General features: G+C 54.4%; 4 protein-coding genes and 3 pseudogenes across 4 annotated transcripts, besides 18 other annotated features; all 7 read left to right on the plus strand.

The window, feature by feature from the left end:
• Window positions 1–241: a sequence feature (heterozygous, non-Esmeraldo-like haplotype).
• On the plus strand, window positions 1–584 carry Tc00.1047053511213.15 (mucin-associated surface protein (MASP), putative; the record flags this gene model as incomplete). The annotated part of the gene is made up of 1 exon (XM_804834.1): window positions 1–584. A coding segment is annotated over one exon (584 nt), but the record flags the coding sequence as incomplete, so codon positions are not given.
• Window positions 242–951: a sequence feature (areas merged during assembly that could not be assigned to a particular haplotype. This can correspond to areas where the two haplotypes were merged or to regions with more than two copies in the genome that were merged during assembly.).
• Window positions 952–1,151: a sequence feature (heterozygous, Esmeraldo-like haplotype).
• Window positions 1,114–1,161: a microsatellite.
• Window positions 1,152–5,695: a sequence feature (areas not merged during assembly with more than two copies in the genome that could not be assigned to a particular haplotype).
• Window positions 1,856–4,165, plus strand: Tc00.1047053511213.30 (annotated as a pseudogene).
• Window positions 5,696–5,932: a sequence feature (heterozygous, non-Esmeraldo-like haplotype).
• Tc00.1047053511213.50 (mucin TcMUCII, putative) lies at window positions 5,765–6,376 on the plus strand (the record flags this gene model as incomplete). Its single annotated transcript, XM_804831.1, has 1 exon — window positions 5,765–6,376. The coding sequence occupies one exon, from the start codon at window positions 5,765–5,767 to the stop codon at window positions 6,374–6,376; it is 612 nt and encodes a 203-aa protein (XP_809924.1).
• Window positions 5,933–7,101: a sequence feature (areas merged during assembly that could not be assigned to a particular haplotype. This can correspond to areas where the two haplotypes were merged or to regions with more than two copies in the genome that were merged during assembly.).
• Window positions 6,116–6,210: a microsatellite.
• On the plus strand, window positions 6,829–8,244 carry Tc00.1047053511213.60 (mucin-associated surface protein (MASP), putative; the record flags this gene model as incomplete). The annotated part of the gene is made up of 1 exon (XM_804832.1): window positions 6,829–8,244. The coding sequence occupies one exon, from the start codon at window positions 6,829–6,831 to the stop codon at window positions 8,242–8,244; it is 1,416 nt and encodes a 471-aa protein (XP_809925.1).
• Window positions 7,102–7,110: a sequence feature (heterozygous, Esmeraldo-like haplotype).
• Window positions 7,111–8,455: a sequence feature (areas not merged during assembly with more than two copies in the genome that could not be assigned to a particular haplotype).
• Window positions 7,330–7,402: a sequence feature (GA-rich).
• Window positions 7,462–7,484: a microsatellite.
• Window positions 7,969–8,018: a sequence feature (GA-rich).
• Window positions 8,456–10,020: a sequence feature (heterozygous, non-Esmeraldo-like haplotype).
• Window positions 8,763–8,810: a microsatellite.
• Window positions 9,567–11,813, plus strand: Tc00.1047053511213.70 (annotated as a pseudogene).
• Window positions 10,021–20,185: a sequence feature (areas not merged during assembly with more than two copies in the genome that could not be assigned to a particular haplotype).
• Window positions 11,863–11,887: a sequence feature (AT_rich).
• Window positions 11,968–11,999: a microsatellite.
• On the plus strand, window positions 12,765–15,116 carry Tc00.1047053511213.81 (annotated as a pseudogene).
• On the plus strand, window positions 16,928–20,185 carry Tc00.1047053511213.89 (dispersed gene family protein 1 (DGF-1), putative; the record flags this gene model as incomplete). The annotated part of the gene is made up of 1 exon (XM_804833.1): window positions 16,928–20,185. A coding segment is annotated over one exon (3,258 nt), but the record flags the coding sequence as incomplete, so codon positions are not given.

The raw sequence follows: 20,185 nt of genomic DNA on the forward strand, positions 1-20,185 counted from the left end.
ATCAAACACCGCCGCAAATAAAAACAACACCAGAACCACCGACAGCACCACCATCACAAGAACGGCCACACGTAAAACCACAGGTGGAACTATCACCAACACCGGACGTTCCAGCAGAGGGAAAAAGCCTACCAGCAGCAAGAGTCTCAAGGACCCCAACAGAAGAAACCCACAAGACGCCGTTGTCAGAAACCAACACGGAGCCCGAAACAAAGCTACAACCTTTAAAAGATGAAGTGCAAGAGCAAAATGGTAGTCCCACCAACCAATCGCACGTATTGAAGAATGCAGCTACCGACAGGCTAGCGGAAACGACAGCATCATCCATCTCCAAAATTGGCAGTGATGATGCTCAACGGCCTTCCTCCAACGAACCACAGGACGGCTCCGAAACTGCTAATACTGATGTTGCTCTTACAGTCGGTGAGGCAGCGCCACAAACAGCAAAACCGGTCACAGTCGCTCAGGCAAATGATACGGTGACGCCTGGCGACAGTGACAGCAGCACCGCGGTTTCCCACACCACCTCCCCTCCTTTGCTTCTTGTTGTTGCGTGTGTGGCTGCTGCGGTGGTGGCCGCGTGAGAGTGAGGGAGCGAGAGCCGTGCACCGCCCGCACACACACTCGTCCTTCTCACTCACTCTCTGTGTGTGTCCCCCTGCATGGACTCTCGCCCTCACCTCACCCCACGAAGCACACACATAATGTGCCCATTGTATATATGCATGCACACCCATGCAGGCCCGTTGGTGCTCTCTCTTTTGCACGACACGCACAGCTGCCGTCCTGCCTGGCTGCATGGGCGGAGCACCGAAACTTTTTTTTTTTCCCATTGCATTGAGTGGGCGACCTCTTTCTCTCTCTCTCCCTGTGTGTGTGTTTTGCTTTACGGGAGCAATGAGAGTGTGTGCGCTGGTCGTCCCACGCTTCGGCTTTTTGTTTTATTTGTTTTTCATTGTTTTGTGGTTGAGTGCTCCCTTTCCGCGGGCTGCGTGTGTGTGTTTGTGTGTGATGATATGAGTAATTTGCGTGTCTGCTATCCGCTTTGCTGTTTGCCGTTACTCCCTTTGGACTCTCTTTTGCCTCAAAGCTGCTCTGCAAGTATAGGCGCTGACAAACACGCAAGCACATGCATACACACACACACACACACACACACACCATATCGTTGTCGCTTTGGAGCGGCGTGAACGCTGAGGACGCACGCACGCTGCGGATGGTCACGGCGGACACTATGGGCTCCGGTGTGTTGGCGCCTGCGGTTTCTTTTGGCCACGCTCACATCCACAGTGTTGGAATCTCCGGTTTGGTCGTGGGTAGTTGGAGAGATCAAATGCGAACACGGTGACTTTCACGCCGTGGGCTCACAGTAACCCTTTGGCCAGTGGCATTGCGGAAGAAACTGTCATGATAATTGCAACGCCGTCACGTCTGTTTTCGAGCATCCCGAGAGAAGCAGTAAAAACATATTTTTCCGCATGACTTTTTGCATCTCCGCCTCGGGGCTGCGCATCACAATTGGGGTTGCCGTGCGGTGGCGTTACCCTTATGAACTCTTGGGAAAGAAGGAGAGAGCCCTGTGCGATGCTCCTGCACCTGGAACTGACGCTGCGCAATTGGTGGCTGTTAAGTGGCCGGCCACACAATTATTGCTACACCGCAAGGAGAGCAGACGAAGCACTCCGCGTGTAGGGAGCGTTGTGGCCGATAAGGAATGCGTGCGACGGTGATGGACGTTCTCTCGACGACGGGTTGACGGTTTCTCCCATTGATGGAGTCGGTGCGCACGCGGTATGTATGGCTGCCTCTGTGGCCTCCTGTTACTCCGCTGCTTGTGCCACATTTTGGCGCATGAATGGCACCAAATTATTTTCTTTTTCTTCTCCCTCTTTTTCCTTTTTCTCTCTCCGTGCACACCCAGGCTGCACTACTGCTGCTGCTGCTGCTCACACGAAAACAAGAAATGCAATTTACTCAAGCCATGCGCCAGCCACGCCATGCCACACCGCTTTTCCCATTGCTGGTTTTGCTGCTGATGTACTGCGCCAGTGGGTGTATTGCCGCTGCACCCGCTCTGGAGTACCGCTGTGGATATGAAGTGATGATAAGGAGGAGCGGTCCGCTGCCGACCGCGGTTGTGCGCGAAGTGCCGCGTAAGGGGCGTGGCGCCATGCAGGCATACACCGTCGCCACACAGGATGACGACAGTGGCTGGGAGCCGATCCGCATTGCGGTGTCCACGGAGGATCTGGAGAGAGGCACGAACAAGAGGAATTACTTCGAAGAGGTAGAGGATGAGTGCTACAATGCATTGGGGTACAAGTTATCATGCACACCAGAGCATGTCTTGACGGAGGCAAAGAAACAATTGTACACTCGAAAGATTCTCCCTGGTGCTGTCAAAATACACACTGAGCGACTCCTTGTGAAACCCACTGGTGGGACGATAACTGTACCGAGGGCTGTGAATGGACCGTGCAGCCACTTTACGATTCCTACCAGGCACAAGAGTGACGGTGTGCCGAATGCAGATTTTATCATCGACGCTGCTGCTAGGCCATCGGGCACGGATAGCAGGGCTGTGTGGGCGACCACGTGTAACACAATGACGGATTTTCGCCCTTCCATTGGCGCCATGAACCTTGACCCGAAGTACATGACTGACACGGCGTGGAGCGTTCGCGTTGCCGCACAAGAAATTGCGCATGCACTTGGGTTCAGCCAGGACAGAATGGAAGAAAAGAGTTTGGTGAAGAAGCCAGAGAGAAGTGTGCGTGGGACGCACCGCAGGATGGTGGCAGGGAATCACGTTAAGGCGAATACGCAAGCGCAATTTGGTTGTGAGTCTCTCGAGGGCATGGTGCTGGAGGATGAAGATGGCCCTCGGGAAAAAGCGATCCCTCACTGGAAGGGACGCCACGCGCGGGACGAGCTGATGGCTCCCACAGTCGGTGCTGGCCACTACACGGATCTGACGATGGCGGTGTTTGCGGATATGGAGTAATACAGCGTGAATTGGAGCACTGCGGAGCCGATGAGCTGGGGCAACCGCAGTGGCTGCGACTTTCTGGAGAAGAACTGCAACGAAGCCATGGATTTCTGACCAAGTATCCTTGCATGTCCTGCGATGCTAAAGACACAGAGACGCTTCGCTGCACCTCCGACCGCCGTCACGTTGGGACGTGCACCGCAACTATTGTTGAAGAGAAGGAGAGTCTGGTGGATAAGGACGTTTGCCCTGTCGTATCTTCCGAATTTCACGAAATATCGTCTGGGACAACGTACAGGACGTGCTCGGACGAAAATGTGTATTATCTCCGTGGGTCGCTGACTGGCGGCGGCTCGTGGTGCCTGGACGCGGAATTACTGGAGACGAAGGACGATAATTGCCATAAAAGCGTTAAGGGAGTGTGCGCGCAGGTGTCGTGTGAGGAGGGCACAGTGAAGGAGAGGCACCTCGGCAGCAGTGGGTTTCAGCCTTGCCCTGAGGGAACTGACATCCCAGTGACGTTGATATATTTTAGGAAAGATGGGAAGATCAAGTGCCCGAGGTACGGCGAGGTGTGCACCATTGCCGCCAACGGCAGCAATCTTGTCGTTCCGAGTGCGTTGGTGGGTGGACAGGGTGACGAGCAATAGGAGGAAGCAGAAGAGTCTGCGGTTGCTCCAGGGTCGCCTTCTCCGGAGGATACTCGTCCACAGTTGTCTCCTGTGGCGTCTGGTGCCTCCATTGAAAAGGAGCCTCCCGGTGCTTCGGCTGCGGGTGTCGCTTGTGGTGGCCCTCATGCCGGCCCGAGGGGTGATTCGGGGGTGCGGACCGAAACTGAGGACAACACTCAGCGGCGAGGGAGGAGACCTGGCAGTGGAAGCGACGGAGCCAACAGAGCCTCCGGCCCCGACGCTTTTTTTTTTTGCGCCATCACCCGGCGAGGACGTTGCACGAGCGGAGGGCGACCCGCGGGCGGATTGCCCAGCGATGATTCCCAGTGCCTCCGCGCCTGTGACTCCGATTCCGTCCGTCAACAGCGACGATTTTCAGGCGATACCCGATGTGTTGGTACAGCAGGCCGACAGTTATGGCGGTGTGGCTGATGCTACTGCTGGCCTCATTCCCTTTGTGCTTCTTGTTGTCGTCGCTGCGGCGGTAGTGGTGGTGCCTCTTTGAGCAGCCGCGGCGGCTGGGCGCAATCAAACTGCGGTAGGGCGACAGTATTTACTTGGCACATTGACCCCGCACTCAAGATGTGCAAAACCGTAGCAATAACGCTATAATACACTCACTGCATTCCCCATTTCCTTTTTTGCTTGCGGGTGATGGGCAAAATGACCGGTCTTTTATTGCCTTGTTTGTTATTCTGGGAAAAGGTGTTTTTTTTTTTTGCTTAGAGGATCTAACTTCCGTGAAAACTGTTTGTGAACGAAGTAACATGGAGAGAAAAGACATTTCCCAGCACCACATGTATACACGCGTTTTTTGATGCGATTGGGACGAGGGGAAACCACCGTACTCTAATCATGAGGAAAAAGTAAAGGAAATGTGCTCCAATGGATGCGGTGTCGTGCCAGTAGCTGTTTCTTTGAAGTACAGGGACGACTGCCTCTGCCTCCGTAACTGGTGCATGCGGCTTTATCTTTTACACTTTTGCTTGTTTTTGTGTCTTTGCTTTTTTTTGTGCGTGTGCGTCATTGCGAGAATGTGGACCTCAAATAATTTCTGTGCTTTGGCTTTCAATCTGTATGCGCCCTTTTTATTTTCTTGCCTTCCCGATTTTTTGCATCCGTTTTTGTTTGGCTGTGTGTGTTTCGGGTGCTCTGCTGCACTGTGGGTAATGTGTATTAATTCCCTCTGTCCCTGCTGTTCTGATTGGGAAAACACGCTGTGGGTCAGGGTGCATGGCTCCGTGGTTGCGGCACTATTTTTTGTGGTTGCGTTGAGGCAGCCCCGACAAGACTGCCAACGTGTGGCTCTTGGGTGTCTCGTTGGGCTCTTTTCCGCTTCTTGCGCGATGGACTCCTATCTTCGGCGCACCCTTTCGTGCAGTGGCCTCAGCGCAACAAGGTGGCAGTTTTGTTGTTGTTGCTGCTTCAGCTGTTTGGTTTTTCCCTCTGGTATTGTGAGGTGCAGGTGTCGTACGTGGCGGCAATGAGCCGAACATAAGGAATGAGGAGGATGGTGCGTGCGTACGTGAGGACCCTGCGGTGTTGGAACGGTGCGCACTGTTTGCGGGCTTGATGCGCCCCCTTGGTGCATGGCGTGACTTTGTGTGCCCTCCTCGCCGTGTTTGTTGACAGCTGTGTTTGGTTTGGCGGTGGCCGTTCCACCCTCTGGGGCTACGAGGGTGGATGCATCACAATGAGCGACACCAGCCACACAAAGCGACTGGCCCGCAGGCATGTGACGCACCGATTGCCGACGCGGCGCGGCCCTCTTGTTTTTTTCGTCCCTCTGGTAGCCTACAGTCTGATGTCTAGCCGTAGTGTTCTCCTCTTTTCTCACTCCTTTTGTGTGTGACCGCATGCACTGACCACAACAATTGTACAATATAAGTATTACAGAGTGCAGGTTTGTGTGTGTGCCTGCTGCCGTGGATTGGAGTGTGTTTCGTGCGTGGTGTGCGGCGTACGGTGCATGCCTGGCTGCTCCCCTCTCCTCATGTGGTGTGCCCTCTGTGTGTGTGTCTGCCGCACCTCTTGTCTCCCCTGTTGCTCTCCATGTCCCTCATTGTGCAGATCAGCTCCACACCACTGAACGACCACACTCACGATGATGATGACGTGCCGTCTGCTGTGCGCCCTGTTGGTGCTCGCCCTGTGCTGCTGCCCATCTTTGTGCGCGAAAGCAGGTGGTGAAGATGTTGCCCAAAACTCCGGTCGAGGTTCCACTTTACCAGAGGGACAATTTCTGGGGATCAATTCAGCAAGTCCTGCAGACACTAAGCTAACCCAAGCAATTCAGACCATTGTGGTACAGGGACGAGATGGTTCCGCTGCGGGACATAATCCAGATCAGCCTCCTGATAGGGCAAGGACACAAAGCCCGACCGATCCGAGATCAAGTGGGTCGGTCGTTGCGGGAGAGTCATCACGCCCAGCAAACAAGGCAGTGGGGCAAGGTACGACGAATACGACAAAGCCACCAACCACGACTACGACTACAACCACTACGACGACTACTACTACGACAGAGGCACCAACTACGACGACTACCACACGGGCACCAAGTGATATGGCCATGAATGCAGAGGCCTCAACCACGACAACCACCCGCACACCGTCACATCCTCGGGAAATCGACGGCAGCCTCAGCAGCTCTTCGTGGGTGTGTGCCCCGCTACTGCTGGCCGTATCCGCGCTGGCGTACACCGCTGTGGGCTGAAGAGGTGTGTGCGGGCTGTGCGTGCCAGCACTCAACCGCGGGGATTTTTGTGCGTCTCTTGTGGTCTGATGTACTAAATAGGATAAAATATTGATTGTGTTTTGCTTTATTTGCCTCCGCTGCCCTGCTGTGTGCTCCGCGTTGTGCACCACATCCGTCGCATTGAACGCATCCCAGACACACTCATGTGCATGCGCACCGGAGCCTTGGGTGTGGTTATTTCTAATTTCTTTTTTTGTTGCTTTTTAAAACTTCTGGTTTGCAGGGCGGTGTGCGAGTTTTGCAATTTTACTTATTCCACCTGTTTCACGGTGCGCCGCTGCCGGGATCCCGCCAGTTGTTACTGTGAGGTGGCTTTGCGGTGGCTGTGTGACGTTTCACTCCTTTTGCTTTCACTCTGCGTTGACGGGGAGTTAGTTTGTGCTGAAGGCTGCACGCAAGTGACAGGAGTGATGGCGATGATGATGACTGGCCGTGTGCTGCTGGTGTGTGCCCTCTGCGTGCTGTGGTGCGGTGCTGCGGTGGTGGTGTCAGCGGCCGACGGTGCTGAAGAAGATGGCAGTGCGGGTGAGTATTTGATATCTCGGTGGCGTGCTTATCTGCGGAGGGAATGCGTGGAGAAGGTCAGCAGGAGGACGGGAGGCCGTGCGAATGCGTCCGCCGTTGAGGAATGCGTGTGTCAGGGGATGGACGGTGCGCGTGCCGTTGCGGATGGCCGTCGTCGTTGGGGGCGTCACCGGTATGCCGTTGCTGCTGCTGATGGCCCTTTTGAGAATGACAGTACCCCCGAATCTTCTCTACAAGGCCAGACAGGGTCTGGCGCTGGTTTGACGGGTGGACGACGATTGGAACCATCCTTGAATCCTGATACAGGAATATCCGATAAAGCAACTGCAGAAGAAGAGACGTTAACGAGACATCCAGAGGCTCCTGAGTTGGTGAAAAACAGAACCGAAGAAATATTAAAAGAACAAGAAAAAGAAAAGGAGAAGAAAAAATCAGCGGAAGAAGAAAATGAAGATGAGGGTAACGATAACGGCGAGGATGATAATGCAAGTACCGAGAGTTCAGGGGATGATCACGATGAAGAAGAGGAAGAAGAAGAAGATGTGGAAGCAGGAACCAATAAAAAAGAAGGGCGGGATGGAGGTGATGTTGATGGCGATAATTCCCTTGACGATCATGCAATTGTTCAGCTTGCTGCACCCGTTTACGTTGAGCGCCAGGAGAGAAGTCTCACGTTGAATAATGGCGGGGCTAAGGGAAAAGGAGGTGCTGGTGAAACGAGAGTTCCAGAAGGAGCAGGATTACAAGGTGCAGAGAAGGAATCAGCGAAATTACCTCACGAAACAGGTGCAGACTTAATGGAAACTGAAGGTCTTAAAGAAGGAGCAGACCAATCTGGTGCAGGAAACCAACAAGCAATAGACGAATCAAAATCAAACGAAGCAGCACCACCAGCAACACAGGAAGAAATGAAAAAAGAGCCACCAAAAGAAGCCAAAAAAGCAACCGCAAATGAAAATGTTATCAAAAAAGAAACAACGGAGAAAGGAAAAAATGGGGCTGAAAGAGGAAAGGGGGAATCCTCCGATAGGGCAGGAAAGGAAAAAAAAGAAAACGAAGAAAGGAAAGTGGAGGAGGCAAACAACGAACCACAGGACGGCTCCGAAACTGCTAATACTGATGTTGCTCTTACAGTCGGTGAGGCAGCGCCACAAACAGCAAAACCGGTCACAGTCGCTCAGGCAAATGATACGGTGACGCCTGGCGACAGTGACAGCAGCACCGCGGTTTCCCACACCACCTCCCTTCCTTTGCTTCTTCTTGTTGCGTGTGTGGCTGCTGCTGCGGTGGTGGCCGCGTGAGAGTGAGGGAGCGAGAGCCGTGCACCGCCCGCCCACACACTCGTCCTTCTCATTTTTTGTGTGTCCCCTTGCATGGACTCTCGCCCTCACCTCACCCCACGAAGCACACACATAATGTGCCCATTGTATATATTGCATGCACACCCATGCAGGCCCGTTGGTGCTCTCTTTTGCACGACACGCACCGCTGCCGTCCTGCCTGGCTGCATGGGCGGAGCACCGTAACTGTTTCTGTTTTGTTTTTATTGCATTGAGTGGGCGACCTCTTTCTCTCTCCCTGTGTGTGTATTTTGCTTTACGGGAGCAATGAGAGTGTGTGCGCTGGTCGTCCCACGCTTCGGCTTTTTGTTTTGTTTTTCATTGTTTTGTGGTTGAGAGCACCCATTCCGCAGGCTGCGTGTGTGTGTTTGTGTGTGATGATATGAGTAATTTGCATGTCTGCTATCCGCTTTGCTGTTTGCCGTTACTCCCTTTGGACTCTCTTTTGCCTCAAAGCTGCTCTGCAAGTATAGGCGCTGACAAACACGCAAGCACATGCATACACACACACACACACACACACACACCATATCGTTGTCGCTTTGGAGCGGCGTGAACGCTGAGGACGCACGCACAGACACAGACAGTCACACACACGCGATTGTGGCTGCGGTGGAACTTGCGAGGAGGGATGGCGGGAGCTTGCGATGTGTCTTGTTGACACGTTGCTGGTGTGATGTTGGCGGCGTGCAGGCAGGTGAGTGGTGTGGTGTTGAGGGTAACTGGGACGAGTGCGGTTAGGCTCCCGCCCAGCAGCTGCACGTGCCGACATGTCTTTCCTGCTTTTGATTTGAGGACGGGGGTTCTCCGGCTGTGCGAGGTGATGTGTGCTGGCAGCAGAGCGGGTGGGATGGTGGAGGCAACAGTAAAACGACTGGCGGCAGCGCGTGGGCTTTGCGAAGGGCGGCTGTGCCCTTTTGCATCTCGCCGGCTGCTTTGGGTGTGGTCATCGCTTTGTGTGTGTTGACGCGTGGCAGAAGCACCTGCCGTGTCCCCTGCTGGTGGTGGCAGTTGTTGTGTGATCCCGGTGCGCTCTTTCTCTTTGTTCCTTGTGTCTGTGTGCGTGAGTTGTTGTTGTTGGGAGTGACTGCAGTGGGGATGATGATGGTGCCACTCACTGTGGATGTGTGGCGGTGTTCATTGTTTCTTCTTTTATTAGCCTGTTTTTCTTCATTTTTTTTACTCTCTTAGGAAGAAGGAACACAAACGCTAAACGCTACTGTGAAATTCGAAGGCTTTGAAAGCACCAACAGCACACACACCGCCCATGCACACATATTTATATGGTCTCACGTGTTGCTGCAGTCAAGGCACCCCGCACACACAACCGTCGCGGCGTGACCGGATCCAGCGGAAGGAGGAGGGAAGGAAGAGAGAGTAAGCCGCAGAGTCCCAACGTGTCCCGGCGTGTGCTTACCTCCGCGGTGCTACTCCTTCTTGTCGTGATGTGGATGTGCTGCGGCAGTGGAGCTGCTGCCGCTGTGGAGAGAAAGTCGGAGGATGTGCAGGTGTCAAATAAGGTTGCTTGTTTTTCTGCCGGATAAGACGCTGGTGGAACCAAGAGTTGGGACTGGTCGAATTACTATGAGGGATTTATTCGCCGATCTCTCTCTTGTCAATCCTGGTGGAGTGATGACTGTTTTTGCTGAGTTTGACACAGGGCTCAGTTATTCCAGTGATCTACTTGAGAGCCGTACCTCTGTTGACATTGTGGTGGGGTACATCGACACTGCGGGGACGCAGTCCTTTTTTGTTGATGAGGACAATGATGGTACATGGAGGGCACGCACTGTCTTTAGTAGACCAAGAATCCTGGACTCTGAGGCCGTTGCGCTTCGGCCCACAGCAGCTGCAGATGACAATAAGGTGTTACTGCTTTTGGGAAGCCATATGCTCAGAGATCCTCTTGGCCCGTGTTTTGCCGTTGCCTACCGGGATATAAGTGTGGTTGTGGGTGAGGTTACGCAGTCCACGTTTACGAGTCGGAGTGGAGTGATCGAATGGGACGCACCCACATCGCCGCCACCACGGATCTCCAAGGAAACGCAAGCAATGGGACTGGAAAATTTTTTTGGTGGTGGTGGCTCGGGTATTGTGATGGGCGATGGCACGATTGTGTTCCCTCTGACGGCATTGTTGCGAGGAGATAGTATTCTCTTCATCATTTATTCGAAGGAAAAGTGCAGTACCTGGGTGGTCGCAAAGGTCTTTTTTCCTGCGAGATGCTTTAACCCCGCACCACCGAAGGGGAGAGGGGAAAAATACTCATGATTATTGACTGCAACAATGTCCGCAAGATTTACGAGTCAAGTGAAATGGGGAAAACGTGGACGGAGGCTGTCGGGATACTTTTGCGGGTGCCGACAGACGCACCAAATGACCCTTACGGCAGGATCTGTCTTTTGGGATCCTTCATTACTACGACCATTGAGGGAAATAATTAGATGTTGTACACTCAGAAGGGGAGGTACTCCTCGGGGGAGCATGGTCCACCCAATGCGTTTGATGTTTGGGTGACGGACAACAACCGCACGTTTCGTGCTGGACCGCTTTCTGTGGACGATGACGGGAATATGGCGCTTACCAACACCCTGCTGTACTCGGATGGTGCGTTGTACCTTGTAGAAGCGAGGGGTATTGGAGTGATCAGCAAAGTATATTTTGCCCGCCTAACAGAGGAGCTAGAGATGATCAGGTCCGTCGTGAGGGCTTAGGCACTGCTGGACGCCTTCTTTTCCGAGTTGTCCATACCCACGGCTGGTCTGATTGGATACTTGTCCAACGCGGCGAGTGGTAACACGTGGATGGACGATTACCTTTGCATGAATGCAATTGTGACGAAGAATGCAGTGAGGGTCGCCAATGGGTTCAAATTCACGGGGCCCGGGTCCGGTGCAGTATGGCCTGTGAACTCTTCGGAGGATAATGGGCCGTACACCTTTGTGAGCCACCAACTCACTATTGTGGCGACGGTGGTCATCCACGAGACAACAACGGGTGGTGGCAGCAATCCTCTGCTGGGCGCTGTGCTGGATTTACCCTTCTTGAGTAACTTCAGTGAGCCATTTGTAAAGAATGGATAAAAAGTGGGAGAAAGTGTTCAACAGCACAAAAACAAAATCGAACTCCACTTTGGAGCTGGGGAGAGAACAGCGTGTGGCGCTGGTGCTGTGGGAAGGCAAAAGAAGCTCCGTGGACGTGGATGATGTGATTGTAGGGAGCTCAGAGAAGATGCCAACATTTGAGATGATGAGGCATGAAATCACACATTTTCACTTTGCACGTGGCGAAGATGACGCACCGGACGGCGGCAATATGACGGTGACGAACGTCTTTCTGTACAACCGCCTACTCAGTGTCGGTGAACTAAAAATTGTCAAGAAAACCAACGATAAAAAAGGAAATGATGACGGCTCTGTGCGTGGGAGCGTGTCGCAGTTGCTGCTGCTGCTGCTGGGGTTTTGCGCCTTTGTGGCCCTTTACTGAGAAATCGCAGTGAGGAGTTTCCGCCACCAGCGGGAGATATATGTGCCTCTCCACGCACCCTTTGAAATAATTGACGTTTTGCGGGGACGCACCTTTTATTTTATTTATTTTTATTTTTGGTTCGACTACCTCTTTCTGCCCGTGTAAGTCTTTATTTAGGGGCGTACTCTCACTCCGGAGACTGCAGCGCGGGAAATTTTATTATTATTATTATTATTATTATTATTGTTTTATATGGTTGCTGTTTTTCCTTTTTTTCCTTTTCCTATACGGTGGAATATTTTGAGATTGGCGGGATGCCTTTAATGTTTCCGTATGTTGATGACACGTGCAGTCGGCATTGAGCGCCACGACGATGGTGCTATGAAAAAAGGGGATTTAAGATGTGCAGCAACGCACTGAATGTCCCAATGAAATGTAGGTGTTGTGTGGACACCAGGGGGCTGAACGGCTGACACAAATATATTTTTACTTCTGCAGGAAGAATATGCAACCATTTTTTTTTTTTTTTTGCGTCACGATGAGCTTCGTTTTTTTTGTGTGTTCTCTGCGTGGGGAGGCTGTCATGATGCATCGCTGTTGTGGAGTGTATTATTTGGAGTTTTTGCATGTGGCCGCTTCCGCACCGAATTCTCTTCCCACTTTTGTGTGTCAGCGGCGATGTGCCCGTGCCCTCTTGCAGAGTGTGTGCGGTGACGGCGGTACCACACGGGTGTGAGACCTTAGCGAGCGGCGTGCGTGGGCGAACCCTCCGTGCCCACCACTTTGTTGTCGTTGCCTCTCAAAAACACTGTTCCGGGTGAATGGCACCCACTTGCCGCCGTTTCGGTGGTCCTCGTGCATGTGGTGTGCATCACACACCGTGTGGAGGGCTCTCTTTTTGTGGCTGCGATTCATTTCTGTGCATATTTTCTTTCCCTTCTTATCTCCCTTTCGGTTTTTGGTCGTTAGTGTTGAGCTTTAACTGAATCCAGCTACGAGGACAAGGAGAAACAATGCCTGGTTTGCGCAGGAGAGCGCACGGTGCTAAAGAGGGGTGTCAAGCGACTGCTCTGCCGCAGGGAGATCGTCGGAGGAGAAGAGCGAGACGGAGTTTGAGGGTGACACAGATCAACCCGCTGCGGCTCGCGGAAGAGCGGAGGAAGCGCAGTGCTCGCAGTGGAGCATGAGCAGCAGCGTAAAGGACATCCTGCAGGAGAGAACCACGGGCACAGCCAACATGGAGCTAAATGATTTTCTTCATAGGGAATCGGGCGAGGAGTGGGTTGTGAATAGAAATGGGAACTACTCCATGGAGATGTTTTTCTTTGAAATCCAGGATGTTTATCCAAGACGAAGTGTTATTGGGCATGACAACGGCATTGCCGTGTTAAGAAGAGCTGGATGAGGAAAATACTATTGGAGGCTATTTATGAATTTGAAGGAGAAGGCGTTTCCTTTCCTGAGGAGTGGAGGAACCTTGAAAGAAAGGATACGGTTACCCCTCTTGCAAGGGGAAACTGCACGCAGTCTTCTTTTGAGCACTGACGGAAGACGAAAAGGAGAGGCAAGGGATAGAATGAAAGGACGCTGGAGGATCATACGAGTCTTTGTAAAATGCGAGGTGGAGCCATGCGGTGGAACTTCCTGACAGCGAGAAAACGAAAACGGGGACGGGAATGAAGGTGGAGGAGGGAAAACCGAAACAGTCATGGACTTACAAGGCAGTTGGTGACACCCTCGAAAAGGATGACGGTGTGCAGCAATCCGTTGCGCCACGTCCCAGGCTGATGGTGCAAACCTCGGACAAGGCATGGCCGTGCTCGTGGAAATGGAAGGAGGATGAGTAAAACCACTCGTGACTGCCATGTGAACTGTGAGGTGGATTGAGTGTGGCAGATCGTCAAGGGCGATCTCACCGAATGGTTCAACAGTCTTCCTGAGGAGCACTTTACGCCTGGGCGGCGTGTTTTGATTGGGACGTCCGGGATTGGGAAGTCGATGGCTGCCGGCTCGTACCTCCTCTACCAGCTGCTGCGCTACGATGCGGAGCAGCTCCCAATGGTTGCGCACAGTGTTGGTGGAAGTACGGCGTAAGTGTTTGGCAATACCACACCAAGGGTGACAAAAAACATGGGTAGTAAAACATCCAAGAATGTTTTTTATGATTTGTGGGATTGTGGAATGAAGGGGTATATTACCTACAATGTGACAACGAAAGGAACACCGCCAGAAACATTTCTTTTGCTCTTTATTGCATGGTGCATGATTGTGGTGTCACCCCCAAACTGGGCAACTGTGATAAATGGGAGACGCAAGTAAAAGCCGAGCGAATCATCGCGAATTGCTCCGACGAGATGGATGTGAAGGCGATGTGTGCATGGATGAAACAAGGTCTGGATCCAGATGAGCAAGCGGAATACTGGAAGATGGTTGAAAAACAAATGGAAAAAGTGGGGCCGATCCGACGTTACGCCTTCGATGCGAATAAGTTTATTGCACACTCTGCTGCCATTGAGGATGCCTTGGATGGGATCAAGTCTTGGGATGGTGAAAATCACTTTACACATCGGGGAGGGGGACTGTGGTATTCTGAGAATCCGTCTCAAAAGATCGTGAGGATAGTCCGAGCAAGAGGAGAATTCGTTGCCGAGAGATTTCTTAACGCACCGATATCTGTTTGCCTCGGGCGTCGAATACCGCACTATTTTGGGAAACGTAATGAGTGAGAAAGATATTTTTTTTCTGTTGCTAGTACTGGGGCAGAGGAATACTCTTTTGTGTGAATGTATGGGAAGGGTTTGGCTTGCGCGCATTCGTGTTTGGTGGAGTTTGTCAGTGCATTAGTAGAGGAACTCAAGGAGCTGAGGCCACCAGCAGTGCTGGAGGCGTACCCTGAAGGGCACCCCGCCGAGTTATAAGTGGGTTGCTTGCAATGGAATAACATACAAATACTTGTATAAACCACCGGCTGTTGTACAAACCGTGGGCCACAAGCTTTCCGCTGGTGGACGCCTTTTTTTCTTCTTCATGGAGTCAAGTCCGAGGACGCTGGTTGGGCTGCGGATGACTACGGCGGGTGGGCACCACACCACCGCCAGCACCGTGGGGCAGTTCATCGAGCGCCTGGCGGCGTATTTTAATGGTTGGGAGGAATTGTCTCGGGACATGTCGTGGGATATTATTTAAGTGCAGCACGCGGACGGCACGCCGATGAATGACTGACAGAGATGCCATACCGTCAATCGAAATAGTGTGTGCGACGATGAAGGCCGTGAAATAGCGGCATTCTGGAAGGAAAAGGGGCGCCAGTACCAAGTGTCAATATCATCGTAAAGCTCCAGAAGGGGCGAAGCTCACCGAAGTAAGGAACAACCACCGAAATGGGAAAAGCAAATTGGGGAGGGAAAGGGGTGGTTTGATTTTTAGTAAAGAACATTGGGGTTTGATTCAGTGCATTTGGATGCTTTTGTGCGTGCACGCGAGGCATAATCGGAGAATTTCCCCGGTGTGAGCGAATCATTGCGGCTGACGGTATCACGGCGTTACTGCATGTTCATTTTCTTCTGTTGTGTTCTAAGTCCCATGATCAACGGAAGCATCTTCAAGTGATGGACGACGAATAACTTATATTGGGAAACAGTGAGCCTCCGTGTGACCGCATGGAGTGAGGTGCCGCGTCATGGGTGGATGAGGGCCCCGCTTCCGCGTGTGTGGCTCTTTGGGTGATTGCTTGCTCCGTGTGCGTTGTGTGTCGGCTGCGGGCTGTGGCTATATCCCGTTGGCCGTGGGACTGAACCGGAGGTGGTGGCGGTGTGTCTCTTCTTGTCAATGGTGGGTGACTGCTTGCGGCATGTGCGTTTGTTTTGTGGATGCTGTTTTGCGGTGTGTGCACTGCGCGATGGTGTGTCTGCTGTGGGGCGCCGCATCCTCCTCCTTGTGCGCGCACCGACAGCGCCGCGACGATTTGTGTGTGTGTGTGCGCTTGGCTGTTGTCTTGTTGTTGTGTTGTGTTCTAACCAGAGGCAGGAATGAAACTTACGGTTCTGTCGGCATGTCTCCCTCCATCCTTCCTTCTAAAAAGTGTGACGGCCGAGGATTTGGATAAAGTGCTCTGTGCACCCCTGTTTTGTTTGGTCATTGCGGCTGCAGTGGGACTCTGCGGCTGCGTGCTCGTTGCATGTGTCGCGTCGTCCGCCGTTGCTCCCTCGTTGTGTTGGTGGGGAGGAGGCGAGCGACGGCGTCGGTGGAGTTGCGCCCCAGTTTGAGGAGGAAGGCACCGACCGCTGCTGAATGCGACAGTCTTTGCTGCTGGCAATCTGACGAGATGACGTCACCGGTGCCACATCCAACCGAGATAGATGAGGGCCGCACCTTCTTTCTCTCCCTTCCTTTTATCCTTTTACTCCATTGCTGACTGACGAATTGCAGGGCAGCGGCGTGATTACAAACCGGTCATCTATGAGTCAACAGGCCGCACAATCGATGTGAACTCTTGTCCCTCGTGTCTGAGTGCCGCCGCCGTACTTATTCATCCTTCCTTCTTGTGTGTGCCGAGTGCGCGTATGGTGCCGCTGCTTGTTGTGCAATGCCGACCCGCGTGAGCGAAAAAAGACGCCTTGACTGCTGGTGAACGGCGAATCCTCCACTCATTTTCCGCATCACTATTTTATTCTCGGACGCGCTCGATGGCTGCCGGTTGTAACGATGCCGTGTGGGTGTGTCTCGGCCCTGTTTGTCTTCCACGGCATCGGGGTCGTCATGTGTTGGAGGCATTTTGTTTCAAGAGCGGTGCTAATAGCAATGTGTCTTTTGCTGGGATCCTGCCACTCTGCATGGTGGTTGTGTGAGGCTGCGTGGGCGGTGGGAGGGCGATGTTGTCACTGGGCTGACTGCGTTTGCCCGTATTTGTGCCGGTGGATCTGCTTTTGTGGGGATTGTCCGTGGCCGGATGCTTTTGCGTGCCACTTTGTTTGGAAACTGTTGTTGCTGCCTTTTATTTTTTTATTCTTTTTTTGAGCGTGCAGTTAGAGATACTTTGGCTTGACCATCACAACTATCGTTTCAAGGTGTTAGGAATTACTTGCAGTAGTAGGATTAGCAGCAGTATTATAACGTTCTGGTGGAATCGCTTCACTGGATTTGCCATCTGTAGGAAGGGATCTGCTAGGCAGGAGTTATGGTTGACGGGGCGAGTGCGACACACCACGACAGCCCTGTTGGTACCTGTTTGGGTTGGTGGATGTGGTCTGCGGTGGGTGCGTGTCCGCACAGCCGGCACCGCGTGCGGCGCATGGCCATTGCGGCTGTGCGTGTGGCGCTGCTTTTTGTGTTGGCGCTGGTTGCGGCGGCGGCGTGGATGCCCGCGGTGCATGCGGTGGTGTTGCGACTGCGGGGCGGCACGGTGGACAGAGCCATCACGGTTGGCCGCGCCGTGGACACGCTGCTGATGGACGGTTTGTCTGTCACGAACGGTGTGGCTGTGGTTTTCGACGTGCCGGCGATGCTTCCCGGCGCGCTGCGCATCGAACTGAGGAACTGCGTGTGCGACGGCGGTGCGCAGATCTACGTGCGGGGCTACAGCGGTGAGCCGGCGAGTGACCGGAGCCTGGAGGTGGGCGTGAGCGGGCTGTCCGGGAGCTACTGCTCGCTTGTGCTTATGCACAACCTGCCGGCACACACGAACGTGACGGTCCGCGACTCGACGATTGTGACGGCGGGGCCGATGCGCTACTCGCAGCTGAGCGGGCTGACGGACGCGGTGGCGTCGCCGCTTGTGCTGCACGCGACGTCGCTGTTGCAGTCGCAGCTGCGTGTGAGCAACACCGTGCTGAGGTCGTCGCAGGCGGGCGGGTCGGCGGTGTACGTTGGCGGCGGTGTGAACCTGCTGTCGAGCGCGGTGGTGTTTGACGGCGTGTCGCTGGAGGCGTCGGGCGGGGCGACCGCGTCCGCGATGCATGTGGCGTCCTCGTCGATTCTCAGTCTGCGGAGCCACTCGGTGTTCTCCGTGACGAACGTGTCGGTTGTGAGCAGCGGCGGCGGCCTTGTGCTTGGAGAGCGTGTTACTGTGTCTGACTCGGTGCTGCGCCTCGTGGGCGTTGAGGGGTCTGTTGCGTCGTCGCTGGTGCGCTGCGACGGTGGGACTGTCGGTGCCGGCGGGTGGCTGGACATGCACGACGTGTGGGCGGTGGGCGAGGCGTCGTTGGTGGCGTCGCTGTCGGGGGTGACGCTGAGCGGCGGCACCGTGTCGATTGCGCGCTGCGCTGCCACTGGCGCTACGCTTGTCTCCGGGCTGGCGATCACGAGCGGGGCCGTGTCGGTGCAGTGCAACCGTGCGGGCGGCCGGGTGCTGCAGAGCAGCGGCGACTACCGCATGGCCGGCCTGCCCTCCGTGAGCGTGGTGCCGTGCGATGGCTGTGCAGCCGCGCTGGCGTGCTTTGATGCGCTGACGGCTTCGTTCTCGGACTGCGTGTGCAGCTGCCGTGCCGGCGGCATGGGCGAGGCATGCCTGCCGTTCAACGTGCCGCCTGCGAGGGCCGGCGGTGGTGGCGGCGCGGAGGGCTGCGTGAGTGGCGTGATGCTGACGGAGTCCGTGACGGTTGGCGGCGGGCGGGCGACGGCGTGCTTCGACTCGGTGGTGTTCAGCGGGCCGATCACTGTGACGGTGGACCTGCGCTCGATGGACGTGTTCGCTGACGCGCTGAACGTGACGCTGCGCCACTGCGTGCTTGCGGGCGGCGCGCAGCTGCGGATTGGTGGTCTCAGCGAGAGCACGGCACGCCCGATGCCGCACGCCCTCGTGAACATGACGAATGTGACGTCGCTGGAGGGCACGATCGTGCTGCATGGCGCGATGCCGCTGAACTCGAGTGTGCTGCTGGCGAACTCAAAGCTGCGCGCGACGGTTGGCGGGTCGCAGTACGTGCCGACGACCCGTGGACACGAGGGATCCCGGTACGGCACCGCGCTTGTCCTGGACGGCGTCCGGCTTCTGTCGACGCGGTTTGTCATGACGCGGTCGACGCTGGTGTGTGGCGGGGAATTGTGCGCTGCGATCCTCTTGGAGCGCGGCTTTGTTGTGAACCTGTCCAGCGTCTTCTACATGGACAACTGCGCAGTGAGTTCGCGGGCACATGTGATGTACGCTCTTGCGTCGGACCTGCGTGCCAGCGGCGGCTCCGTGTTCTCCATACAGAACAGCTCGTGGATTGCGCCGAGCACCGAATATTACAAGGGCGCGTGTATGTTCAAGGAAGTTGCGGTGGATGGCGGCAGCGTGCTGCAGATTGTGTCCAGCACGTTTCGTCTTGGCTTCGCCATGCTCATTGCAAACATGCTGACCGTGACTGACGGCAGCTGGCTGGTGCACCGCAACAGCGAGTTCCACACTGCCTACGTTGTGTACGTGGCCAACGAGAACGGCGTGGTGTTTTGCGATCGGAGTGTGTGGCCGATACTTGACAACAGTTTTACGTACGGCTCTTATTCTTCCACTGCGTACATGACAAGCATCTGGTCACTGTCATTCGACGCGCGCCCGATCATCTACGGCATGTGCAACGAGCTAAGGGGCTCTGTCGTGACGAATTACAGAGAAGATCTCTACATTAGAATACCCGTGAGGGTGTTGGACTGTGGCGCGTGCACCGTGGACGCCGTGTGCTTTGCTGCGAGGACGAGCAGCATCAGCGGCTGTGAGTGCGTGTGCGCTGCTGGCGGCTACGGTGGCACGTGTCTGCCAGCTGCGGTTCCGGACGGCCTTGGGCCGCTCCCGCTCCCCGATGCGAAGGACACGGAGGTCCGCTGCGTGCACGGTGGCAGCATCAGCTCCGTGGACGATCCTGATCCCGGTGTGCGTGGTCTGTGCTTTGTCAACGTGACCTTCACCTCTGCGATCGTGCTGGACCTGTCGCTTTTTGAGGCTCCACAACAGACACTCAACATCACGCTGCTGCAGTGCGTCCTCATTGGCCTGTCGATCAGAGGGAGTGGTGCGTGTGTGCACGTGAGCGTGTTCTCCTCGATTTTGGATTTGGGTGCTTTGGAGTTTGAGGGTGATTTTGGCATGAGCTCCCAGATACTTGTGGCGGGCAGTAAGCTCTTGTCGAGGTCTGGCCACGCCATTTACTTCTCGAACTTTTCTTTTGGTGCGAACTCGACGCTGCTGCTACTCTGTAACCGCATCGAGGGAAATAGTTACGCAGTCTATTTCGTTCATACTTTTGTTGTTGATGGTGGCGGGATCGTTGCGAAGGGAAACACGCTCAGCATAACGGAGGAAGATGACGGTGTGGAGTCCGTCTTTTACATTTACGCTGTTGATGTGAAAAATGGCGGCTACTTTGACGTTGAGAACAACACGATGAGCGCAGTCAGTGGCATTTATTTTTATGGGGATGCCGTCGTGAGCTCCGCGGGGCTGCTGAGAGTGGCGGAC

This window comes from Trypanosoma cruzi, genomic scaffold (assembly GCF_000209065.1).
Source record: "Trypanosoma cruzi strain CL Brener 1047053517071 genomic scaffold, whole genome shotgun sequence".
Classification (NCBI taxonomy): domain Eukaryota; phylum Euglenozoa; class Kinetoplastea; order Trypanosomatida; family Trypanosomatidae; genus Trypanosoma; species Trypanosoma cruzi.